This window comes from Kryptolebias marmoratus, linkage group LG14, assembly GCF_001649575.2.
Source record: "Kryptolebias marmoratus isolate JLee-2015 linkage group LG14, ASM164957v2, whole genome shotgun sequence".
Lineage (NCBI taxonomy): Eukaryota > Metazoa > Chordata > Actinopteri > Cyprinodontiformes > Rivulidae > Kryptolebias > Kryptolebias marmoratus.
In genome coordinates, this window is record NC_051443.1 from 17,077,741 (window position 1) to 17,093,742 (window position 16,002).

Here is a 16,002-nt window from a genome sequence, read left to right on the forward strand (position 1 = left end):
GACGCCGCAATCTCCCGCTAGGACCAGTAAGCAAACAAAGAGACATTGTAACCTTCGCAACCATCTTGGAAATCAACCTGTACCCGAGACTCACCCAGTTCTCCTTCTCTTGCAGACTCCTTCAGGAAAAGATCTTTGTACATAGCCACACCTGTAAAATAAACGCACTTACCTTATCCTTGTCTCCGTGTTTGGTCTTGGTCTCGCTCTATGGACAGAAACCTTCGTGTATATGACAAGTTCAGCACCATTCTTAAAGTCAAGGAGTGTTTGACAATGAAAACTGATGGAAAGACATGGCAGCGATTACTGAAGAATATTCATAATATGTTAATGTAATAAAATAATAGTGTCTGTGTCATTTTACCCGTATTGACCCATGTAAGCACACTTTCTGCCTGCTTCTCATCAGAGTTATCAGAGTCTGTATCGAGGCAGAGCTGCAAAATATCATGTATCACATTATTCATTTTATTTGTTTCATTTGTTTGCTGCCTCTGACTAACAGCACTGAACTAAGTGATGGCAAGTAGTGAACCTGAAAGAATATAATAAAAAAACCTACATTATGCTCCATTTCTTACAGAATCCTTCTGCTAAAGTTAATAATTAATCAATCTGAGCTCAATTGTAAACACTTAGGGCTACAATTTGAGTTGTAATGTGAAAAATGAACAGTATCTAAGTAAAGACACGTGTCTTGCGGTGCAGCCCGAGCTGCTCGTGGATCTGCAGAGTGTCACATCAACACACCGAGTTCTTGCTGTGCTCAGTGCACATTTGTGAATCAAACCAGCTCTCGGTCTCCTCACTTCCTCCCAAATCAAAGCACATCACGTGTGACCTAATAAAAACAAATCTTATCTCTCTGCCATCTTTTGTGAACCATTATCAACTAGGGTGCTTATAATAATATTTTAGTAATTGGATTATTGGGACTTATTAACATATCGTATATAAAATAATTCAGGTTGTTTTCATTTTATGCTGAGATACATTTAAACATTTTATAGTTTTGATTTATATAGGAATGTCAGTAACCGAGGTTGCTCATTAAAGTGACAATTATTAAACTCACACTCAGAAAGAAGATATCCGTAAAACATCAAGCCCCATTGTGCCATTACCTCCATCATGTGTGCTAATCCCACATTAATATTTACTTGTGTTTGTTTGTAACAGGGTAGATTGATTGGGAAACTTTCATAAAAGCTGAGTTTAAGTGTTTTCCTAAACCTACATGCAAGTTTCTTATTCAGTTATATGGACATGTTTTCTTTAGAAAAGGATTCTATTAACAAAAATGTTACTGCACCTTGTAAATGTCTGCGTCCGAGCAGGTGGAGGATGATGAAAGAGCCCAGAGGTGCACAGCAGGTGAAAAGTCCCACAGCTTAAATCTTCATTTTCTAGTTCCTGACATACAACGATGGAGCTCTGTGCGCCGCGACAATAATAAGCTGATGCTGCTGTCAGGGCTAAACGGAGGACAAGCATGCAGAGACTGAAAGCGAGCAGCCGCTCTCTGGCCCATCCCCCTGGTAACTACTCATCACACACGTCTCTCTCATCTGCACAATGAACTGATCTATCCAGAGTGTGGTATGTTCGTGTGAGTGAGTATCAGCTTTACTGTAAATATTATTTCATATCACCATGATAGGTGAGCGATCATGTAACTGCTGGTGACTGTGTGTATGTGTCTGTTAGTAAAGTTCTCCATGAACCACTGGATGAATTTTACTGATCACTGAATGACAACCAGTTCAAATTTATGGTCAACCAAATTCAAGATGGCCACCACAGGTAATCAACTTTAGCGAACACAAAACTAGCTATAACGCAGATGTTGAACAAAATCTTGGCGTGGAAGCACCTGAGAGTCTTCCACACAAGATCTTTGTTTAAAAGCGAGGCGGTGGGCGATATGCATTGTTAGTTTCATTTTAAACATGTGTTTTTCATTCCCAATTATGATTGCAGGCAAATTTTCTACAAATTGCTTTTCATACGTTGCTATTTTTCCTATCAGATACCCTTTATTCGAGCACCACGTGTTTCCACAGGATGTGTGAAAGTGACTCAGCCCAGTTGTCCTAATATCACACCGAGTGCTCTGAGAATTGCAGACAGATGTTTTGTAGTTTTTTTTAAATGCACCAAACCTTTTTGACAAAGTATCATACTCGTTCACTGCTCATCCTTGTGTGAGGAGATTTCTGAGAAAAGCACAGAGATAAAAGCCTCCTGGTGTTGATCGTCTCATGTACAGCCGAGCAGGCGGCCGTAGCATCTCCTCTTGTTCCTAATTTCTTTTTCCTCTTTTCTTACACTGAATCTTTAGGGAGAAGATTTAGTGTCGATGCCATCTAGCAGGAGAAGGATAAGCCTTTACGATTCTGGGTCACTGCACTTCCAAGGGAAAAGGACCTATCAATGTACACTTGTTTCAACCAGTAAAAGTAATCCTATCAGGAAAGAGTCTGTTATTTTATGCATTTCTCATGGTTTGTTTTTCCGTTTTGTTGTTGTCCTTTTAGCTATTACCTCATTGAGTCAAAGGACAGAGTTGTGACGACCAGCTGATCCATTGGGGGGAGGATTTTACCATCACATGTACAATGCTTAACTGTTGTCTGCATTGAGCTAAGACAAAGACAGCTTTCAGAACATTTTGAATATCTTGTAGGAAATCATAACGTTCTCAAAAATAAATCAAATACAGCTCAGGGAATAAACATTGACCTCAAACAGCTCAACAGAACATACGTGACCTTTTCAAAGCTTTCTTCACTGTTCGGTTCTGCTTGGCACCTTCGAAGAGGTGTGAATTTAGCATGTTCAGGTAATTTTGTATGTCAGTGAAATGACAGATCGCACTAAATTTAGTATACGAATATGTTAGAAGGAAAGAAAGAACCTGAGATCATCATACTACAAAAACTTACTAAAGCTGGGTATTATAAAACAGATTTATAAATATTATTACCTGTTGTAGATAGCTTGTTGAATGACACGGTTATTTATGCAGAATTTTGAGGTTATTTACAAGAACAAATAGATTCAGTAGCAGCAGCTTCATGCAGCTGTAGCACTTTAGATGCAGCTTAGGGCATTTCTACCAAATCATATTGTTTTTGCTGGAATGGAAACCTGACAGCACTGTGAAGATTTACATAATAGCAACTGCATGAAGCTCAATGAAACTTTTAGTCTGGAGTTGATTTAACATGACAGGAGTCCACTTCGGTCTTCGACTGGCTGTCAGCTCGTCCAGCCAGACACACCTGAACTACTTTCCCAAACTGAGGTTGTTCCAAAAAATAAATCTATCTATAACCTGTAAAATATTAATAGTTTCTAATCTTTCCACAGAACTATCCCGTTATTGGTTTAAAAAGGGCTGTAATGCCACTTTTTCACAAGTTGAATCAATTTCCCGAAGTGTTCATGAAATATCTGGAACATGCTCAAATTCAACTAGATAACAACCAGAACCCTCAACATGTCCTGTTAAATATTCTCATTACAGCTTATTTTAGGTAGTGTAAGAGCCTGCTCTTTCATCATATGCTTTCTATAGAGGATCTATCAGATAGCTTTATATGACAAACCATCTAAGTTGTCTTAATAATTCTGATAAATCTCATCCTTTGATAAGTGACACACTAATAACTTGCTTTCATAGAACATGGTTTATATCAGTGTTCTTATTTTTTATGTATTAAGCATCTCAGCAGCAGCAATGAGGCAAAGGTTAGAGGTTATTTCTGAGCCCACAGCCATCATTTTGTGAAACTATTAACTAATGGCACAGAGGATCAGACCCTCATTTATTTTAAAGAGCTTCTGCAGATGTGTCTGTGTTGATTACTACAGATTTAGTCATAGCTTGTATCAATGGAGAGAGAGAGAGAGAGAGAGAGAGAGAGAGAGAGAGAAATTATTATTAACTGACTAACCTTAGTGACACAGTGAACTCCCAGTGGTCGAGGCAGAGCTTTACAAAATCATTCATGTGTGAAATCTACTGGTGCTGTCACTCAGTGGCATTTATACTGCAGCTCATTAGAAAACCAGCTTGTTTTTATGTGTGTTTTATTAAAATACAGGTCACTTCGACAGCAAGTTTTAAGTAGCAATAATAATAATTAGGACTGCAAGCATTTGGACCCCTAACAACAACGTTCATATTTAATGTTAAACTGGTCATTTTAATTTGTCATGTTTGTTAAAGACTCATCATCATCAAAGTCAGACAACATGTGAGGCAGAGCAGTGAGAGGTGATGACAGCACATCAGACTGCAGAGTAATGAGTCAAGACACTGAACACCGGAGCTTCTTGCACCGGTCAGGCATTATTGGATGGTTTATCAGTTGCTACAGCTAACTGCTTCCATTTTTTCCCTCCCTCTGTGCTGTTGTTTAATGCAGTGTTTTTGTTCTAAATGTGGTTCATAATATCTACAGCAGGATGAGTCAAAGTCCAAATAGCACAATGTGAACCATCCATCTCTCATCATCAGGCAGCTTGTCATCACTCGTTCTGTATCTGGAGGCAAAGGCAAAGAGGTTAATTTGGGGCTGTGGGAGACTTTGCATGACAGTTGAGCAAGTGTTACAATTAAAAGTGCATTTATATATTTTTTGATAATGCTATAATTACTTACTTAATCTCGTATTGCAATCTTGTAAATAAGTTTCACTTTATATTGCTGTGACAAAGCTTCAGGAATGTAATAATTAAAACCTTACACAACCAAAGTCGTCTCTTTAGATTTGAAAAATATGACCAGACAGTACAGCTTCAGCTTCACATGTCGCTTCATTCAGCTGTAGCAATGAAAAAAGCATTCTGGACAAGAGAAAATAGGCGATATAAAGACAAAAGAGGTGGATTAAAAGTTCCAGATTAAAAAAACAAGTAAAAATTGTTGAAAGATGAAAGAGCCACATTGTCTGCATCTTCCAAATCAAAATGTCAGAACACAAGTTTGTTAATTTTCTTTCCAATGTCAGTTGAAAAAAAAAGATCATTATAAAAATGATTTGCATGTGCAAAAACAATACCCCTTTATCATGCTTGTGTAGCCTTTAAACAAAGGGGAAAAAATCAAGTTTCAGTCAAAAATTGGCCTCTAAAAGATAAACTTACTGAGAAGCCAGGTACTCAGAAAAAGACAAATTTACATTCAAGTTATTTCTCTTTTACAGAAAATACATTGAAACAAAGTGTACAAATATATGCTACTTTGTTTGAAAAACTTCTCCATCGTTCTTCATACAAAGAACAGAGGTCAATCTTAATTAGGATAACAAACCCAACAGTTTCAGTCTCATGTGTCTAAACTTTAAGATATTATTATTAATTACAAGGTAGGCCTATAGATTTTCAGTAAAATGCCCCATGATTTAATTAAATTAAATTAAATTAATTAATTAATTTAACTAGGTTTTTTTTTATTTACGTAAATTTCCATTGTAAGATTTTACTCAACTAAAAGACAAAGCTTTATTCTGTCAACCTTAAAAAAACAACAACAAAAAAAATTAAAAAATAAATTATTGTTATGACCAGTTAAATTTCAGTGGGAGCAAAAACTGCCCTGTGATATTTACTTGTAACCACTAGAGGGCAACATTTTAATTTTTTGTCCAAAAATAAGATCGACAAATGAAGTTCCAAACCTATTTACAGTTGGATATGCACAAAATGATGAATAAATAAATTACCTAACAATGCGCTTTTGGTTCACTACCACTGCCAAGGATAAAAATATTTAATAATAAATAAAATAAATAAAAACTACTTTGACATAAACTGATGGGCTTGATATGAAAAAAGGATGTCTGCAAGACAGACAGGAAGATGAGCTGCGATTTTTATTTACTTATTTATTTTGTTTTTTTTACATATGAATAATGTATCCAGCACTTGCTAAGCACTCTTAGATAAGATATATGTTTATGCAACACAAACACTTCTTGTTTTATAGGCGTTCAATGATGACTTTAAAGAGCTCTTTAGTTGTTTGACCCCATATTGGAGATTTATTTACTGGTGTTACAGAAATGTTACCATTTTTAGAAAATGATAAATAATTGTTTTAACTGTACAACATATTGCAGTTTAACACATGTCAAATTAAAGCGGACCATAAGTGAAAAATGCATCCGATCAGGGCTGTTCTGTCTTTACTGGATTAAAAATAAAGACAGATGTCATCTGTCTCACATTTGCCTGCAGCTTTTATTTAATTCAAAGCATGTATTTTCCCTGAACTTGGAAGTGGCATACTTAGAGGAGCATTATTTTGTATGATCACTGGTTACAGATCAAAAGATATTCATAGCATTGCAATGAGGGATGATGCTCTCATGTTGCATATGGAGTTTTAAATATTTGAGTTACAAATTTAGTATGTATGTGTCATTGGTTGAAGCCAGTATGCATTCCGATAACATTAGGCACGCACTCTTGAAGTGACCTTCGTAACGGCCCAAAGGCTGCACGCCGAGTTTCATTGTGGGGATGTAAGGAGGGTCGCCTTTTTATCTGAAGTTTAATTCAGCTCAACGTGATATCAGTGTCGGCATATTCCTGTTCTGATTAAATAAAATCAGAGTTCATACATTCACAATCCTTTGATACAAGCCTTTCATTCCAGGATGTCAGGATAAAAAGATGCTGTTCGTGGGTTTTTAGTACCACCTAGTGGGTCCGGAGAACCAGAACCTCCTGCTTATGTACAGTACTGGAGCGAAGGAGCACTTGTAGGTGGTCTGAGGTGGGCCTCTGCAGTTGTAAATACTGTTCTGACACGTGTGTGACCACTCCGATGTCTGTAACCTCTCACCCCTGAAAGCTTAGCTTTACTACCCACGGGTAGGCTGGTCTTGATCTTGCAGCACCTCCAGCAAGCTTGCATTCAGCTTTTTTTTCTTCAGTCTCCTTGCAGAGAACCTCAAGGTCTCCTCCAGTGCATTCACCTGCAGGTGTGTGTATGTGTGTGTGTGTGTGTGTGTGTGTGTGTGTGTGTGTGTGTGTGTGTGTGTGTGTGTGTGTGTGGAAAACGACGGCTCCATTCCAAAGGTATTTACATGGAAAAATCTGAGACTGTTCCTCATTTCTTAGCCCTAAGTGCTTTATGTTTGCAAGACGTTAATATTTTTTGTTTGTTATAAACGTCAAGTTACAAATATCTCAGAGCGCAGCCAGATTCAAAGCTGAATCAGAAACACAAGCTGCCCCTTTGTAGATTGCATCTGCCGTGGTTTCTATTAGTTGTATTTATTTTGTGTTGTGTTACGATCATCTGTCTCGCGTTTTACCTTTTGTTGCTTGAGCTGTTTAAACCTAAGGATGAGAATTTTCAACAGCGCAAGTAAAGGCCTGCCTTAGATCTGTGTAGATAGGAATGAAAATGGTGAAACTGGCATTAAGGTTTGCTTATTTTGGGCTTTAAATTCATCTCGGGTGTGTTATGACTGAGCCTGCCTTCTTATCGTCATGTTTTCACTTTTTTTCTTGTGTAAAATTCTCGTTACAGCTGTGAAATGTTCTCATGGCTTCTTTGAATGTGTCAGATGGTGACATACACCATACAGTTTGGTTGTTGTTGTTGCTTTAGTATCCATTAAAAGACAAGATTTCTGCACTTGAGTCTTTACAAGTATAAGAGTTACAGATGGTCATCTGCATACATCTGGACACTAACGTTTTGTCATTAGTCTGGTAGATCATCAATATAAACTAGATTAAGAATAGAGCCTTGTGGGACTCCTACATGGCAGTCAAGGTAAGAAGATTCAAGTGATATTAAAAACAGCTCTTTTTAAGATGATGTTGCGTTAAGGACATTTTATACCCCTTAAAGGTCACCTCAGCCTCACCACTGCAGGTAGATTTCTACCAGAACCCAACAAAGCAATCATATACACCTCTTTGATCAGATTCATCCCTCACTTTAGCCGTGTTAAAAAAAAACACAACAGCAACAATAGACTAAAATGTGTCTCACTCCCACTGCCAAGCCTATTCTCTTTTCCACTATCCATTCTCCTTTATCCTGGTGTCCACATGCAGCGCGGAACAATGCGGCGCAGGCGGACAGGGTGGAGTCTCCTGACACGACCGGTAACACGATGACACTCCAAAGGCCAGGTGAGCCAAAATCCCCCTCCGCACAGGGACATGTGTCACTGTCCAGCCATGTCTCCAGCCTTTCTTGTGGTCTGTCTTCTCCTCTTCGCCCTGCGGCCACGACGATAAAGCTCCCATCTGCTGTGTGTGTGTGTGTTGGGGGGGGGAGCCAGGTCTCTTCTTTTCTTCCAACTGATCCCTCACAGCAGTTTCTCCTTTTGTCACATATACGCCGGTCTTGTTTCAGTTTTGACACCTCTCTGTTTTACACATGCGACAGGTACCCAAGTTCTTCTGTTCTCCAGAGAAACGTATTGGAAATATGATAGTTGTCTCTTTCCAAAGCGTTGCCCTTTTGCACCTGTGATGAAACAGTATTTTTTTTTTTTTAAAGCAAAAAACAGCCTCAAAAGAATGCACGAGTGTGTTGATTCTCACTCAGAGCCGGATAATTGACCCTATAACTGACTTATACAAGACTACAAACCCAAACTTTATGGCATTTTTTGCATTTTACAACGTTTTCCTTTCTCTGAACATTCTTACGTTTTAACATTTAATGACCTGCAAGATTGCAGCGTTTACTTTGAGACCATATAGACAAACCTGCCTTCTATACGGCTTCGTTTTGCACCTGGTTGGACTGAAAGAGTATATTTGTTGATGTTTCTGGCCCGTTCGTTCACAAGGCTGTGTTCTCAGCTGTCTCGTTGTGTCAGCCGCGTTGCTTCTTCTCTCGAACTCGCGCATGCCAATCGTAGGTAACACGAACCGACGCAGCATCCCAACCTGCAGCGAGTTTCCCATCACAGGTCAAACAGACAGCTGTGGTGCTCTCGGCTTAATCTCATAAAGCGTCTCTGAATGGCGGCGATGTGCGATATGAAGCCTGATTATCTGCTTATGCTCGTGATAAAGTTAACACGCCGTCAAGTTGTCCCAGAAACGTCCAACGCCGAGCTCTTATCTGAGCCCTTGGGAAAGAAGTATGTTTTTTAACTAATTACGTTGCTTTAAAATGACACTCAGCTGCTTCTACAAAGTGGACTTTTGTTAGTGTTGACTTTTTTTTTCTCTTGTTAAATGCCAGACAGAAATGTATGCCGCCCATCTGATTTCAGAACTTTGACCTGTGAACCCAAACACATGTCTGCAGCTACGTCTGCTATCAGCAGGACTCAACTAATGAGAGGAGTTTGAAATTTTCTCCCAGCCCAACATGACTCACTGACCGTAGGGGTCGAACAGCCTTCTCGGCCTTGAAGGAACATGATTACAAACTAAACCTGGCTTTCATCTGTTGGGCATGACGGTAACACAAGAGTATTCCAGCATATTTCTTTCTTTTTTTTTTAAATCAATATTTCACACACTGCAGTCTTTTTTTTTTATCCGTATAAGATCAGACGGGTGTCTACTGACCAAAAAAATCTGCTAAATTTTAACTTGATCAATTTGATCTTCAATATTATGGTCATTTCAGGCATTAGCTCATAGAGTCAAACTACGTATTTGCACCTTTTGATAAAATTCATCAAATTATTTTTTTTTCAGTATGGTGTTTGTTCCTGGATCTGTTTATAAAAACAGTAGCTATCACTAATTGATTTAACCTTGGAAGCAACTTAACACGTTGAGTCTATTTCCCCACAACCTCTACTATCACATGAACTGATTAGATTAAAGGCACCATATCCAGTTGTTTCCTTCGAGATCTGTTGTGTTTGTTGTCAAGTGCTAATAGTGAGACAAAGTTCAAGGCAACTGCTTCAGTCAACTCACCTTTTTTTTATTGCAAAGAATAACTGAACAGTGTTAGTCACGTCTGTGTTTACCAATATGATCTAATATTCTTCTTAAAGGGAAGTGAACCGAGTATAAACATATATCACATTGTAGCAGCAAAAACTCAAGTACAATAAACCCTTTTTTTGTGAAGTATAATTCCCAGAGGGGTTATTGTTTCTCGCTCCATCCAGTAAATATAAGAAGCATTTGCTTTTTAATGTTGGCAGTTAAAATCTGAACTTTGAGCCTTTGCCGTGTGAAACCTTGTTTCACTGAGACGCATGTTTATGCAGAGTTTCCATTTTGCACCTGCTAAATCCCCCAAAAAATAACAAATGATGTTTTTTGCCATAATCATACCATTTTTAAAAAGGGTTATGAGGAAGAGGAGCGCATGCATTTATGCTAAATATATTGTTTGTAAAAACAGCAAACTGGTTGGTGATTTCAGATACACAAGAGGTCAAAACAAAAACAACTCCTGCATTTTTAATCATGTCATCTTAGAGATAAAACTGAACGCATACGACCGGCTGCATTGCCTGCCAAAGTTTTAAACAAAGATCTTGTCTCGCCTATTTACTGTCAAGTAAACAAAGAGAATGACTGTCAGCTACTACCACACCAAATTTTATCCTAATATCTGTAAAACTGACTAATCTATAGACATTTTTGTGTTTACTAAGGTTGATTAGCTGTGGCAGCCACCTTAAATCAAGCCGAGTCCAAAAGTTAATCAATTGTAGATGTGCATCCGATGATTACTTTCTGAGAGTTTCTTTAATATCTGCCTAATGGTTTATGAGATATTTGCTAACAGACAGACAAATGAACACGTGCACACACACAAACACATGCAATTACATGATCACTCTTTATAGGAGCGGGTCAGAAGGATGTTCTGTTGGTTAGGATTTAAAGTTTCATGTTTGAAAAGTGGAATAGAACAAATTCTAAGCAGAAGTTGGTGCTTCTACTGAAGAACTGTCTGCATTTTTTTCATCTAATCTATATTAAAATATGTTAAAATGTTTTAAACAAAAGGTTAGAAGAAAGGCATGTTCAGCCTGATTTTTTGTGTGTGTGTGTGTGTGTTTTGTGCCACACATGCCTAAAACAACATGTTGCTCACTCCGAGGCATGTATTTTGAACTAATTTGTCAAAGTTTAATTTAAAAAAAACTGTATGACCTTCAAAAAGCCTGAAAAACTGTTAAAACCGGATCATTTTTTAAAGAAATTAGAAGAAAGTCTGAAAGCTTGAAGTGGTTTAAAAACTTTGCACACTACATCAAAGCATTTTCTAAAAAGCTGATTGCAGCATGAATAAGAACATAAATGAGATTTCTTAAGATAAGATTTTTCTCTCAAGTGTGCTCCCTCAATTTAAGCAATTTATGTAATTTTGGATTTTATTTGCTTTTGTATAGGATTCAATGATTTGAATGTTTTTGGCTATATTGTTTTTCTGTTTTATTGTACAGCACTTTGGTCAACTGTGGTTGTTTTTAAATGTGCTCTAAATAAAGTCGATTTGATTTGATGTGTGATTTAGATCAATTTCAAGGTGACTGCACTACGTGATTTACATCAAAGTGACCGTGTGGCCGTGTTGCTGTGATCAACTGTCCGCTCTGCTGAGAGAGACATAATATCCTGGTGGGTATTACTGACAGGGAGCATGATATGTGTGTGTGTGTGTGTGTGTGTGTGTGCCTCAGTGTGTGTGTCACAGGCTTGCGTGTCACTGGGAGCCTGCACTCACACACACTGGCTCCTGTGTATGAGTGTGTATGAGTAGTACAGTGTTTATGACATAAATACATCAAGGGAAACACACCGCTGTAGAGTACTGTGTTCCTTGAGGTCAGACCCTGAAATGGCTGATGGGACTTTCTGCTGGGTCGCTTCACTTCAAGTTTCTTTCGACAAACTTTGTTCCCACAGTGGGACTGTGCCAGACTGTCCTCTGGTGCTTTCCACACTGAATGTGCAGAAGCAGAGGAAATACAGCCTTAGCAAGTCCCAGTTCAGAGCCACCGGACGGCTGCAGTGAAAGGGACCTGCTCTGATCTCAACACATACCAGGCTGGATTAGAAGAGGGGAGCAGGACAGAAACTGGATCTGACCCTCTCTGCTGTCACTCTCAAGCCCCGCCGCTCCTTCCCAAAGACATCCTCGACACTTCCTTCTCCAATTAATGTGACCTTGTTACGTTTCAGTGGGCTCTCCGGGTCCTGTGAAAACCCCGACCCAGCTTCATGCAGCGCTCTTTTAGCCGAGCTCTTAAGCGAGCAGGCATGACAGCTTGAGGTTATAAACAAAATAGCTCAGTTCAGATCTGTAAACTGATCCAGATACATTAAACAAGTGGACAACAAGCAGCGTAATAGTGACCCTTCCCAGGGGAGCTTTTCATCTTTGTGCACTGCTTGAGATCAGCACTTAGCCCGTCCTGTTTATTTAGTAATATAGAAGGAGGAGGCCCTGGCAGATTCTCTTTGAATTCTAAAAACCGTAAAGCCAGCACAGAGTCTGACACTGTGCCACTTTGGCGAGGGGCGTCGGTACCCCACATGTCTACTGGAAATGGGCGCCGCCGACAGCTGCCGAAAGTCAGGGTTTAAAGTCAGGTAAGTATCAGTGGTCGGGATTACAGACTGCTGGCGAGGGCAGCCAGTGAAGGATGACAGAAGGGTTGAGCAACTCAGTTGTGCTCAGACAGACAGCTGAGCGCAACTCTCCTGCAGGGGTTCATAGTTTGGACGGTTGCCAAGAAGTGAATCTTAAAGAGTTCATTTTTGTTTTTCATCTGGCCAGCTTTTCTTCTCGTAGGAAAAAGTCAATCGAGGGGGGGTGAGAAATCTGCAGCACGCAGGGCAGTAAATGAATATACATCAACAACTGTAAGTGCTTACTGCGGTGGAGTTCTTGTTTCCATAATGGGGAAAGAGCTTACTGGCTCCTCTTTTCATACTGGGGGAGAAAAATTACCCATGACTGATAATAATCTATTCACACGCCATGCAGCTATAGCAGCTATAGTGACTCCAGTAAACACTTACAGGTAGCACTCACCTTGAGGGCAAGCCTGTACCCATTTTACTACCTGACTGTGTAGTTGCACAAAAACAAATACTGTAACTACCTTAGTTTGCCATTCATGATGTATAGCTGGAGCATCTTGGAGGACTATCTATGACGAAATAGGTCAAAACGGACATGTGGGGTTTTAAATGGCTCTCCTCTACTCATTTAGTATCAGAGATTTAACCTTCCTTACTTCCTCCCTTCTATTTATAACAGTGTCATAGTCCTGCCTGCACTTCGATAGTACCAAGTGCTCTTATTTACACACTTTTGCACACACAGTCTCACACACTTCTCCTCGTGCTAGCTCATATCTCAGCGCGCATGCAGTTCATGCGAGAATAATGCCGACAAATGCTCCTAAAATGTTTGAGCGGTGACTGCGGTGGATGCAGATACTGCTCCACAATGGCCGCCTCTTTGGCAGCAGGCCACGTCTGAATTGCGGCGTGTCCTAATGGATCAACTGAGAGCTGCACGAATCCTTTCGTATCTGTCCTGACTACCTGCTCTCTGCCCCCTGTGCCAGGACTGATCCGAGGCTCTGAGCTGGATGACAGCTGAGATTTCTCGGGCGGACAGCTGGCACTTCTGCAAACCGCATGCATAATGCAGAATGAACCATGCATGAGGTGGACACAAAAAAACAGGAAATATAAGGCAATGCTGTGTGCCGACAGTCTTTTCATCCTTTCATATAACGGTTAAAGTCAGTCAGTTTACTTTTTTTGCTTGCAGTAGGCCGTAAGAAATATGTTGGCAGAGATTGTTAAAAATTTGAAACATTGTTTGGATTTTATTAACAACAATAATTGTCTTGTGCTGTCTGTTCAAACCAGTTTGCATGAATTTCTTTTGCAATTCTTCAGTGTTTGGAGCAAAAATGTGCAAACTATTACATAACATCTTAGAACCTTATGTAAATTAAACACACCTGCCAAACTGGATCTATATTTTGTATTTTTTCTTTGTGAATCTACGCTGAAAAGGAGCAAATAGAGGAAGCAAATGATTTGCAACATTTGGAGCTAAATGCAAGCACAGAGCACTTTTTAGTAAATCGGACTTTCAGAGTGTTGTACAAGATTTCAATTTCTCTTTAAACTCAGTAGCTACAACGATTATTTTGAGCTCCTGATGTTTGTTTTTTTTAAATACGCCTGAAAAACACCAGCATGGCCTAAAGCTAGCGTTAAGTTTCATAAGGGAAAAATTGAGACAACCTTTCTTTTTGACTACGATGAAGTTCTGGAGCAGCATGTCAGCTGTTTGTCTTCATTTTGTCTTTGGTTGATTTTGTTTATACAGTTAAATTCACTGCACACAGCCACACATCTCGTGTTGTGACAGTTTATTCCTCTACGAAGACAAAATGTTCCACTTCTGTTGTATGCAACGTGTGGCATAACTCATTAAAGTCGACGGCAGTTATTTCGTACATGATTTTCTATCATTAAGTACAAGAACTGAAACAAAAAAAAATGATCAATGGGGATGGGTATATCCCACCCAGAGAGGCAGGATTAGGCTTTAGAAAAACAAAAACAATTGGCCGTGTGGAACATTTGTTTCACATTATTTTTTTCCCAGCTTAATGTTAAATTGAACCAGATGCTGTGATCTGGGTTGTTTGTGTGACTCGTTTCATTTTCACAAAAAACCTCTGTGGGGAATCTGTGATATTTCTGTCAGTGCTCTGGTCAAAAATGGTCCGAAATTAAGATGCTTGTCCAGACGATGCCACAAACGATAAAAGGAGGCCTTTCTGTATGAGTAACACATCTCCTCATCACCCCCTCTGTAGTGGTGATTCGTTCAGCTTACTCATGCTTCTCCTCCTGACAATTTAATATTTATTAGAGTCACTCAAGTCTTCGGCTCGTGGGACTTATGGCACCCGCAGAGCTCGCGCATAAAGGAACTCTCTGAGATGGATCTATTTTCGGTCACCATTATCTTCACAACTCTGTCTGGATGAGGCAGAGGAGGGTCACAGAGGGCTTCTTTGGTGACACGTCTGCAGATATCCGTGGACAATACAGCCTTCTGTCTGCCATGAGAAGACATGTAAAAAATATCTGGAAAGTCTGTTACAGTTGCTCCACCCAGGGCTTAATGGAATACATTTTAGGATGTCAAACAAACCCAAATATTGATGCAGAATTAGAAAAGATTAACACTTTTGTGAACAAATTACCAGGAGTTTTTCCAACCAATGCTTAGTGCTTTTTTAAATTTATATTTCTGTTGTTTTTAGGTATTTTAGTAAGGGCTGCAGCTAACAGGGTAATAGCTTTGTGCTGTAGAATCAGAGCTTTAGTCATTAAATTTTAGGCAGTTTTTGGTTAAAAGAATAGTTGAGATTATTTGAGGTGGAGGTGGCACTGCAGAGCAGTGGTTAGAGCTGCCGCTCTAAGGTTGTGGGATCGCCTCCCAGCCTGGGGAGGTTTAAACTGATTTGTTTTTTCAGCCTAGAAATAGTTAGCGTGAAACTTATGTTGCAAAATGAAATGTGTTAAATGCAGCCTGGTGGAGAAATTGTCTGATGCAAAGTAAGGTGGTGTAAAAATCATTAGAAAAACGTTTGCTTGAAGCTCTGTAAAATGTTTGGGTTTCATGCACCAGTACTAATGTAACACATACTGTTTTGCCACATGAGTTTCGCACGGACCAATACTGCTGGTCCAGTCTTTAGTTTGAATACTCCTAGGCTTCCATGTAAATATCCATCTAATGCAAAAGTGTCTGCGGTTTAAAGGTTTATAAATTACCATTTGCATAAACCACGATGAACTTGTTGGGACTGGAGTTGTTTTAAGATGGCAGAAATTTGCTTTGAACTGGGCCCTGCTCAGATTCGCCATTAGCTCAGTTCCCCTGGGAGAACCTCCACCTGATATTCCAAACTGGCAATACGCTGAGCGATTTCTGCTGCAGGTAGGATATTGATTACTGGTAACACAGAACGCCACTTCAAA

The 16,002-nt window shown here is 39.4% G+C and overlaps 1 protein-coding gene across 2 annotated transcripts in view; it reads right to left on the reverse strand.

Annotated features, from left to right (window-relative positions):
• Window positions 1-1,638, reverse strand: part of opn4xa (opsin 4xa) — a 17,564-nt gene extending 15,926 nt beyond the window's left edge. The window contains exon 1 of one of the 2 annotated variants that reach the window (XM_037979631.1): window positions 1,316-1,638. In XM_037979631.1, coding sequence (XP_037835559.1) covers window positions 1,316-1,497 — 182 coding nt within the window. In that variant the 5' untranslated portion in view covers window positions 1,498-1,638. The remainder of the gene's footprint in view (window positions 1-1,315) is intronic. The other variant, XM_037979632.1, reaches the window with a different exon arrangement.
• Between the last annotated feature and the right edge of the window lie 14,364 nt (window positions 1,639-16,002).